This window comes from Fusarium subglutinans, assembly GCF_013396075.1.
Source record: "Fusarium subglutinans strain NRRL 66333 chromosome Unknown NRRL66333_c0000014, whole genome shotgun sequence".
Classification (NCBI taxonomy): domain Eukaryota; kingdom Fungi; phylum Ascomycota; class Sordariomycetes; order Hypocreales; family Nectriaceae; genus Fusarium; species Fusarium subglutinans.
Window position 1 is genome coordinate 67,068 of NW_023502077.1, and position 10,554 is coordinate 77,621.

General features: G+C 49.0%; 4 protein-coding genes across 4 annotated transcripts; 2 read left to right on the plus strand and 2 right to left on the minus strand.

Annotated features, from left to right (window-relative positions):
• Window positions 1–919: 919 nt before the first annotated feature.
• Window positions 920–2,270, plus strand: FSUBG_1745 (survival factor 1; the record flags this gene model as incomplete). Its single annotated transcript, XM_036679445.1, has 4 exons — window positions 920–942; window positions 1,034–1,249; window positions 1,300–2,101; window positions 2,178–2,270. 4 exons carry the CDS (start codon window positions 920–922, stop codon window positions 2,268–2,270), a joined length of 1,134 nt encoding a protein of 377 aa, XP_036542662.1.
• A 1,308-nt stretch (window positions 2,271–3,578) lies between these two features.
• Window positions 3,579–4,119, plus strand: FSUBG_1746 (WD40 YVTN repeat-like-containing protein; the record flags this gene model as incomplete). Its single annotated transcript, XM_036679446.1, has 2 exons — window positions 3,579–3,866; window positions 3,919–4,119. 2 exons carry the CDS (start codon window positions 3,579–3,581, stop codon window positions 4,117–4,119), a joined length of 489 nt encoding a protein of 162 aa, XP_036542663.1.
• Window positions 4,120–4,444: 325 nt separating this feature from the next.
• Window positions 4,445–5,328, minus strand: FSUBG_1747 (uncharacterized protein; the record flags this gene model as incomplete). The annotated part of the gene is made up of 2 exons (XM_036679447.1): window positions 4,445–4,835; window positions 4,886–5,328. The coding sequence occupies 2 exons, from the start codon at window positions 5,326–5,328 to the stop codon at window positions 4,445–4,447; spliced, it is 834 nt and encodes a 277-aa protein (XP_036542664.1).
• Window positions 5,329–6,924: 1,596 nt separating this feature from the next.
• FSUBG_1748 (lipase ROG1) lies at window positions 6,925–10,197 on the minus strand (the record flags this gene model as incomplete). Its single annotated transcript, XM_036679448.1, has 1 exon — window positions 6,925–10,197. The coding sequence occupies one exon, from the start codon at window positions 10,195–10,197 to the stop codon at window positions 6,925–6,927; it is 3,273 nt and encodes a 1,090-aa protein (XP_036542665.1).
• Between the last annotated feature and the right edge of the window lie 357 nt (window positions 10,198–10,554).

The following is a 10,554-nucleotide window of genomic DNA, read 5'->3' on the forward strand; positions in this document are numbered from 1 at the left end:
TTATGTTTCTCGATGAGTTGGCCATTTCATTCCTCTCCTGACAATTGGATTCAGTTGATTATTTGGTGACATCACTAGTTGTGGTTTTGTATTTTGAAGACAATTCATCGTTGCCTCGTCACGGCAACCGAGAAGCAACCAACTTTATCATCGAAAGCAACTACATGAGAGAACATACCTAGAAAGTTAAAACCCCTATATCTACATAGGTAGTCAAATAGACAGTTCATCAGCAATTTTCGCTTGTGATGACTCCTGGAAAGTCCAAGGATTGTCTGTAGGGTAAGTTCAGCATCATGGGACCATTTGGGCATGATTTTGAGATGAGATACCAGCCCAGCCCGGCGCTGATTTACAATAAGTGGATGCCGGAAGCTACGGGAATTACATTAGCACATTAGTTTCTTCAACACTAAATAAGCAGTTTTACTCCTATTCAATGACATGTGTGGCGCAAGATTGCACACATTCATGTTTCTCAACATGCTGTAAGGAGGATATTCTCCAGCAGTGTAACATGCATATAAGACACTGTACTCTAATACAAAAAACTACTACATAAAAGATAGACGCGTCTTGGTACGCGTTTATGCTCAACACACGTCATTCCCCACATCATCGATTTTGACACCAGCCACAATATCATCCAAGTACCCCTCCATGACCCAGGGGAAAATCAAGCTGGTGCCGCCACAGAAAGCAGGCCCAGCGGTGTGAAAGTGACATCGATATTTCGGACTGCAGCTCTAGTATCCAATCCATGCCGTAAGTTAGCCAGCCTTGGGCTAATTAACGACGTCCCCAGCATTTCCTTCATTTCTCGACCCATCATCCCATCAACCTCATTCGAAGCAGAAACCCTACTTTCTGTTTCTCTCTCCCTCTTACACATACAAACACACCCTCATACACATTCATCATGTTCAACTGGGCCAAGCAACAGTACGTTTTAAACTCCTCCCCTCAGAACCTTCTTGACCCCACCATGAGATGGACCCTGGAGAGCTTCATGTAAAAATACTGACCGCTATAGACTGGCCAATGTCGCTGGCACCCAGGAGCCTATCTACGGCCCCTCTGCTATCAAGTCTGTCGCCACAGAGGCCGAGAAGACTCCCTACACTGAGATCTCTCGAAATGACCTGAAGTGGCAGGCCATGGACTCTACATCTGTTGAGACACACACCTTTTACATCTTTGGCGATAACGGCCACATCGCCCTTGCTCAGCTTATCTATAGTAACGTAGCGTATGTCTCGAACTGTGCAATATAACATGGCTCTGCTAATATCTTCAAAGTGGCATCCGAACAACCTGCCAGTTCAACGCAAAGGTCTTCAGCTCAGACCCTTCCAAGCCCCACCTCTGGGCCTCTACACCCCTCAACAACCACGACTTCAACGAGGACAAGACAAGTTTCTACGCCGACGACTGCGCGATCGAGCTGTCCGAGGATGGCACCTACTACACCATCAAGAGCATGAACGACCCCAACGCCATCGTCAACCTCAAGATCACCCGCTCTACACCTGGTTTCCAGGCCGGAACCACAGGAACAACTCTGTACGGTACAGACATGGAGAACCCATGGGGATCTATGCGACACGCCTTCTGGCCTCGCTGTGTTTCTGAGGGTACCATCACCACAAAGGACGGCCCCATGGATTTCAAGGGCAAGGCCTTCTTCGCTTACGCCCTTCAGGGCATGAAGCCGCACCACGCTGCATCTCGATGGAACTTTCTTAACTTTCAGGGCCCCACCTATTCAGCTGTGCTGATGGAGTTCACCAGCACTCCCTCGTATGGCTCTACCCTCGTCTGCGTGGGTGGTATCGTCAAGGATGGCGAGATTGTCATCGGCGGCGTCGACAGCACGGCCACGCACACCCAAGTCAAGAAGGATTCAGAGAACGACTGGCCTGAGCCGAGCGACGCCAAATACACCTGGGCCGGAAAGACCAAGGACGGAAAAGCCGTCGAGGCCTCGGTCGAGGGATCTCTCGGGGAGAGGGTTGATCGAGTTGACGTCATGGCCGAAGTCCCCGGCTTCGTCAAGACCATTGTCGCAGCTGCAGCTGGCACAAAGCCATACATCTATCAGGTACAGTTTCTCCTTTATTTTAATTTCCGAGAGACTGGTCTGAACTTAACCCCCTTGCTGACTATACAATCTATAGTACCATCCCAAGCTCTCCCTGAAGCTGAAGATTGGAGATGAGGAGATCGTCGAGGAGGGCACCATCTTTACCGAAGCTACTTTTATCTCATGAGGTAGAAACACGATAGAGTAAGAGACGATGCCACTCTTTTATTTTTCGGGTGTTGTTCTTGAGGACCTCGATGGTTTTTATTGTTTTTTTCCCCCCAGAGTACGACTTTTGCATCAAACATTGGGTAATACAGTAATCAGATCAGACAATTCAAGTCGGAATCGGACTTGATCAGAAGGAGGGGGAGGGGAAGGGTCGGCGTTGGAGACGGACGGAACAGGTCTTGGTCAACTCACTCGCTTAGGACTAACTTAGATGGAACAATGATGCCCTTCCAGCTTTTGAACTATCTATTCTGTGTTGCAGTAACTGACTAACTAACCAACAAAGAAGCAAACCAACCAACTAGAGCTATAGGCTAACTCAGCTTAAACCGATCTTCATTTTGACTGACACGTCTCGACGCGTAAAGGTCAGGTCTTGTTGTTAGTAGCTCGCGGGCCGATAAATAATGGATGGATACGATCATTGTATTCCCCCTCGTTAGCTGAGATTATCGACCACGTTCCCACAGTCCTATTGTCCAGTTCCCCATCAGGCCTTTCTCACAATGGATAGAATGGATATATTCTACAACTGAAGGGGTTTTACTAACTCTAGAATTTAGCAATTGAGGGAGGAAAGCCAATAATATTGGCAGTTTATCAGGTCAAGTCTCTGTTCCTGGCCCCCGCCCACGATATCAAGGGAGGAGAGAAGACACGAGCCTCTCCACTCCTACACACTCATGTCTCGCCCGTCGGTGTCTGTCTCGTCACAATCTCTTAGCCTCTTTTCCTTTCCTACTGTGACCTGCAGTAGTTTCTCTTCAGCCTCCTTTTTTGTCTACACGTCTCCTTGCTTTTTCTAGTGCTCCGTGTCTGATCATCTGAGTCGCTGCAGCTCACTTTCTGTACCTGACTAGAGGATTTTAAGCCTCCACATCGAACCGAACCATTTTTGTTGGTGGAGACCTCCATCTTTGTCAAGGGTCACGACTTATACGCGCAGAGCGCATTCCTCTAATGTAGAACATCGATGTTTTACTCTGCCAGTATTGGGCCGTCCAGCCCCTGGAGATCATTTTTTCTCTCTAATTACATGGCTTGGGGAGGATAGAGTGATGCCACTAGTGTCAGATTTACTCGAGAGGAATTGAATATAAGGATTCGAGGATATCCTCTTGTGCAGATAGTATCACCATCCCTCGTTCTTTTACATCTCCCTCAAGAGCAATATTCCATAACTTGGTCTCCCTCTGAGATTCCTCTCTTTTCATCCTTCAGACAATATACTGAATACCATCAAAGAACAACAACAGCAGCAACAATGGTCGCCTGTATCTATCACAATGCGTCTTCGTACGCCCCAGTCTTTCCATCTCCTCTCAACCCCACGAACCATGGACCCGAGAATAAATATGCCACAGCTTCAGGACGTATTGTGCGCCGAAGAAGAAGTCGACGAGGCCCTCCTGGATCTCACACTCTCACCCAAAGACTCCTCCGCGTAAAGGCAGCGGATGCTTGGAGAGGACATGTTCTGAGCGCTCAGGTTGTTCAGTATGAATATGCTGAAGCTGCTGTCATGGGATATAAAGCACCACCAAAGAGCCGAGTAAGTTGTTCTTCAGTACATCTCACCAAGAACCTATCTAACAATGCTCTAGAACTGCCTGTATTCAATGCCCGGTCTCAAGAACCTCGGCCTCAACTTCTCACTCTCGGATGCCCACCGAATCGCCAGCAACATCCGTCTTCCCGATCTCACATGTCTCAGGACAAGACGCATGGTGCTGGCCATGGGTCTTGTCGGGCTTCTCCCCGCTCTCAAGGTCCGCGATATGCTCAGAGCAGCTGAGACATTATGACTTAGGCAGGAGGGCGAAGATGAACGAAGAGCCATGAATTTTATGATAATTGCGATTGTACCACTACGCCAACATTTGTTAGGCGCGGCGCGTTGGGGAGAGGACTTTTTCTATAGATATACCCGCGTACTTACGCCTGTTTTGCCTTCACCTTTTCCTAGGTATTCACTCCAGTCTAATACAAACACAAACACAAATACAAATACAAATACGACCAACCGTTTCTTTAGCCGTGCCAAAATACACTCCTGCCTCAGTACATAGGTATCATACATCGTCTAACATAAAGAAAACTCATGCGTAACTAATTCATCACATCTTCTTCTCATTGGTCTTTCTTGTCCACCGTTTCAGTGGACCCTGGTTTCTCGGCGGCTGCACCAGGTGAACTCTCTTTAGGTGGGCTCTGACTATCTGGGTCTTGAACGGCTTGCTCGACCTGCCATATAGCCCTTTCAAGCTCCACTTCAAGAGCCGGCATGTCAAGAGTGTCTGAGAAAGTCTGAACTTCCTTTTGTGTGAGAAGGGTACGCTCCTTATTGTCCGGCTCTTCGGCTGGTGGGGCGTGTAGCGCGTAGAGCTGATCGAGCTTTTCAGAGGGAGCTAGGCGTAGGAGCTTGTTCTCGAGCAACCATTGGAGATGCTTTCCACCTGAGATGGCTCTGCCGTGTGACCACGCTCTGTAGACGAGGTAGAAGAAGGGCAAGTTGGGGATGCTGTGGTCTGTTAGTTAGCGGATTGAGAAAGAGGATGGGTATGTACTCACATGGGCACGAGCGCAAATGGAATAGTAATCGGCATGCCGACAATACACCACACAAGCCTCTTTTTATGCAGCGCCTGACGCTCCGTCGCAAGAATCTTGAGAATACCCTCCGCCTTGTTCGGCGGTATCACCGAGCTCGGGAAGCACAAGTCGACCTTTTCCTCCATCTCAATCTCCTTCCCACGGCGTCTCACCGACAGAGGCGGCACAGACTTCAAACCCCATTCCTCATATGGGATGCGACGAAAAGCATAGTTACCGTAGTCGACGACCTTGCGCTTCCAGCCAGACTCCATCTTCTCCCATTGCGCCCACGTCTTGGCTGCCCAGGCAGTGCCCTTGTCAACATATGATCTGCCTTGTGGCGCAGTATTTGCTTCGAGCCGTTTCGCATAGAGGAGAGTTCGCCGCGTCGAGAGCGGTAGGAGGTATAATCTCATCATCTTGGCAGGCGTTCGTTTGCTGCAATGCGCCAGAGGGAGTAATGTCAGAGTGAAAAGCTCGCTCGCCGTAGAAGAATCGTAGAACCAGCGTAAACTATCGTAGCATGACGTCTGTAATATAAATCTTTATAGTGAGAACCGCACGGATAGAAGAGAAGCCGGTGAAGGAGGGAAAAAAAGCGACTAGTAGAGAGGAATTGTTTGCCTCCAGCTCAACAACTTTGGTTGGGAGAGGAATTGCACAGGGATTCTATGAGAGAGAAAGGCTAGAACCGTGGCGAAGCTGACGACGATGATTTTTTTCTTCTAGTGAGCTCCAGAACTTGGAGTTTGTTTGGAGCTGGAGCTTGCTTGCTTAGGCTGGGAGTGGAATTGGAGGCCCCCAGCCCAGAGAGAAATGGATGGTGACGCACATGGTCGTCATGGTTGGAGAATAGATTAATACTTGATTTACACGTGCATCGACTCTTTTTCTCTATACCACGAGGATATTTGATAGGACGTGACACTCTGTTGCTACCACTAGAATAACGTCTTTTTTATTCTGTATAAATACAGCAGTCTCCATCTTTAGGTTCTTTCTGTACCTTATATTCTGAATGCACTGCCTTGGCCAAGAGATTCAACCTGCACGATTCGAGCCCCCCACTTCACCACTAACCCCCACCACAAATCGACACTATCACCAATTCTCACAAACCACCGACTTAGTATACATTTCCACAACCTGCTTTAACAATTCCTCGGGCGAATGGTTTAGTGGTATAATACTCCCTTAGCATAATTCATCCGAATAATCTGGGAGTGGTCCAGGGTTCGATTCCCTGTTCGTCCAACACAGGTGGTTAGATTCCGCTGTTATACCTTCTTTTTGCCGTTTTTGCATCTGATACTAACTAACAAATGGTTGCTTTTTGTATTATGGACCCTTGAATTTGACTTTAAGGGTTCTTTTATCCGTACATGCTGAACCTTATTAGACGTCCCTTGATCAACATGCATATTCACAATGCCCTTCCTAAGAAGCAAATCTTTTCAGATCACCAGACTGTACACAATCGGACAACTCGAATTCCCCTAAAAAAATACCCATCATGTTCCCATCATCACTCAAGCCATGTCTCATATAGATCTCGATCCTAACGCTCTGACATCCCATAACGAACACCTCCCAAAAGCCTCTTTATGCAGGGAGACTATTCGCAGTCTTTAGCCTACAGAATCTGTCTGTCTGCCCACTTCCCCATAGTTCCCATCATGGAGATTTTCTTCGACTCAAGCCCCGTTTGCCTTTTTGGTGCTACAATCGCTCGATTAGTGCTCCCAGATGTTTGGTACCTGAGACATTGGAACTGAGACCTACAGCTTTGCTTCTTCAAGCTCCGAGCTAATTCCTTGAGCTCTTACGATAGGTTCTAGGACACGTATTTCGACAGGAATTGGTATTTCGTGTATTGATCAATTGGATTGGCTCTGGATTCATTGTCATGGTATCGACATGCTTCGCTTCAACGCCCCTTCTATCCTGTATGAACTTCCATCTCTTCTCAATCCATAGTCGTACAACACAATGTGCACCTTTGAAAAAGCCCGGACTTATTCATCTTTAGCTCCATGCACGGGACTCTTTGCCCGTGAAGCTCCCCCCTTGCCCACAATCTTCTCCGCCCAGTTCCACCCGCCCGACGGCCCCTGCGCCTCTTTGCCCTTGTCCTGCTGATGAAGCGCCGACGGGGACGTTGGCGCAGGCAGATCACCTCCAAAATCAAGATCACTATCGCAGTCGCTATCGTGCCAGTCTCGCTCGCTCCATGTCACTGAGTCCGCTCGTTCCGTCTTTGGCCGCTGGTGCATGGATGCATCGCTCCCTCTTTGGGACTGCTGTGACTTCGGAAGATCCGATACTTTATCCATAGCTTCCCGAGACTCACTATCCGTTCGAGTCATACTTGCTAAGTTGTCTCGACTCTTCTTGAGCTCGGCTCCGTGCTCGTCAGGAGGCTCGTTCATGTTGCGGGCCCGCTCGCGGTTGTGTTCGTCCTCGTCGCGGAGGCGAGAGGCCGCCGAGTCGCTGAAGTGGGCATCGACTAAGTGCTTAATGACAGGCCAGCCATACGCGTTGGCAAACATGCGGCGGACCAGAACGTTGTTGTGAGCATCGGGCTCAACCTTTACAAGAACCTTCCTCCAGGACAGGTCCTTGTGGTAGGCTCTTGCGATCTTCTCCTCAACTCGCATGTTTGAAGTGTCGATGACTTCATAAATATCTTTATCGGGATTCGTGTTCGCTGTGTCATCGTAGTCTTTAGCTGACAATGAACTGTCCTCATGATTCACATGGGGATATGGCGACGAATCCGCGCTGCTGGTAGAGGCCTGTCCTATCGAGTTCTGTCGTTGGCCCGTCCTCCTCCTGACCAATGTAGTAGGACGTTTCTTCAATGGTGGACCAGGTATATCAGCTGGGTGATAAACCCGGTCATGGAATATAGTTCGCGGCCGCTTTGATGGATCGATCATGTACTCAACGTCGGGTACCTTGGGGTTGAGTAGATCACCAGCAGATTCAAAGATAGTCGTTCTTGGAGGAGCAGTCATCTCATCTTCGCCCTCATGACCAGTTGTTACCTTGGACTGTTTAGTCGAAGCAGACTCAGAAGCAGTATCAACACTGCCATCAGCCAACTCATCAAGCTTGAGAGTCTGACTCTTGGAGTATATCTTCTTCTGCTTCTGCGACACATTGGGAGGCTTTGGAGGCTCATTGCTCTTGAAAAAGTTGAAGAATCCCGCTAATGGTCCGCTGTTGGTTGAATCAGCAGAGTCAGATGGTACCTCATCACCATACGGCGTTGCCACAGAACGCAGACTCGCTCTGTCATCATCGACCATAGCCGTGCTTGGTGGTTGCGGAACCTCGCGCATATTTTCGTGAGTCTGAGGAGATGAAGTACCAGACTGTCCTGCTGAGCCGTTTCCAAGTTGCTTCTGGCGAGCCTGATTTGTGCCTGTCAACTCAGCCCATCCGAACCCAACGACTGTTTCGACCAGACCAGCATCTCGCCGAGCTTTCTCAACACGCCCAAGTCCCTGCCAGTCTAGGAACAACAGACAACTTGTGCGAAGCGGTACAATTCCATCGTTGACCACGTTGGAGTAAACGGTTCTGTTACGGAACTTCTTCAACGCGGTATGAGCAGGACCAGTAGGTAAGATTCTTAGAAGCGGTTTTGACTCAGGTTGCGTCTCCCCGTAAACCTTCTTATGCGCCGTCTCACCCAAGTTTCCCACAATAGCACCCCAACCACTCCGTGCGAGTGTCGGCGCTCTCCATGTCAGACCAAGATCCTTTCCTGTCCTGCCAACGAGGCCAGAGTCCAGAGCAAACTTGACGTATAAAGGGTTTTCGTTGCTCAGACCCAGAAATGGTGTAGCCAAAGCAACAAAGTTGATTGGCTTGATGAGGTCGAAGAACTGTGGTGAGTGTTTTTGTATATATGCAATGGCGTAAGTCTGAACAAGACCACCAAGAGAGTGAGCAATGAAACTTATGCTGGTAATCTTGTATGGACGTTCCGCCTTGTGAAGATGAGCCCCATCCTTGCCGAGGTGTATAGTACTGTGTTTGTGTACCGGCTTCTGTTGAGGATCGTGCTTATCAAAGTTGTGAGTTATGGCATCTGTCATTCCCTTCCCTGTCGGTAGGAATGGCTGATCTGGGTATGTCATGGACAGGACGTATCTAGCGAGCCTCTTCCCGAGATACTTAATTCCTCGTTCAGTTTTGGTCGAGTTGCCTGAATAGCCACGAACAATAACCTCTTCATCATCATCGTCGTCATCATCTTCACCCTCCACCCTGTCCATGTCCTTTGTGTCGTGAGAATCTGATTCGACAAGGCCATTGCCTGATTTCTCTCTCGCGGCTCGTTCCCGGGCCCGCCGTGCCTTGGCATCGATCTTGGCTTGCTTGACAGCTGCATCAATGCTCTCTTTCATGAAGAGCATATCTGCGCCAAGATTGCTGTGCAGACCATGTGTCAAAACCACCATGTGGACCTTTTTCTGTTTCTTTTTGGGTTTCTCTGGTTTTGATTCATCGCCTTTTGTTTCGGGATCGCCAGTCTTGACGACACTTTCTACATGCTGATCTGCACCTGAACGCTTTTCAGCGCGCCCTTCTCCTTTGTCATCCCAGCCTGGGAGTCTAGGAGTATTCCACAGTGCTGCAGTATCTTCGACCTTGAGTTGTATCGCGCGAGAAAATATACCTCGTGGCTGCGCAGCATGATGTCCTTCTTTGGCCTCCGCACCTTGTTGGTAATCGCTGATCTTTCCAGGCTGAGGAACTTGGGATTGTCCACCGACCACAGGACTCGAGCTGCTGAGGCTTAACGACTTCTTGTCACGAGCCAACACAACCTCAAACCCAACAGCAGCAGAAGTCGAAAACAGAATCTGCGAAGAGACCTCAACAATCCAACTGGCGCTTTCATGATCGTGCTCTGGCGCTTTTCCAAAGCCTCCGTGACTTCCTAACCCAGCAGTCTGTCGGATTGTAACCGGAACCACAAGCTCACATTCCCAAGAGCCTCCCGCCTTGACCATGGGCTCAAACTCTGGAACTCCATAGCGCTCAGGATATTCGAACTTCTCGTTGGGGTTGAAAGCAGCGGGGTAAGCGGCGGCGGAAAGAGTATATGGTCCGTGGACGAAAGCGGCTCGGAGAGCGATGGCCGAGGTGTTGCGCACGCGCAGGAAGAGCTTCTCAGGTGACGGTAGGATCCGGTCTTGAGACGGTATATATGTTATAGTATATCGAACGACTTCGCCTGTCTTGAGGCTGCCGACTTGATGGAGGAGAAGCATCTCGTCGCAGGCGGATGTCAGGTCGTCGTGGGACGAGACAGGTTGGTTGTAATTTGAAACTGCACGTGCTCGATTAAGCTTATAGATATTCGAGGGTAAGATGTCCTAGAAGGTAAGTTTTGACGTCACCACGCCTTTGAGCATTTGTTTCGAAACACAAGACCAACTATCGCAGAAACTAGAGGAATAGTCGATTTAAAGAAAGATGACGGTGACAGGGGACCTCAACCGAGGGAGCCGAGTTCTAAACAGTTGGTGACCGTAGAGAAAAGTACAGAAATACAGGAACGGCAAAGACACAGGCAGAAAAAGGGTCTAGAAACAAAACATGGAGCACATGCAGTGTAATTGTATGTA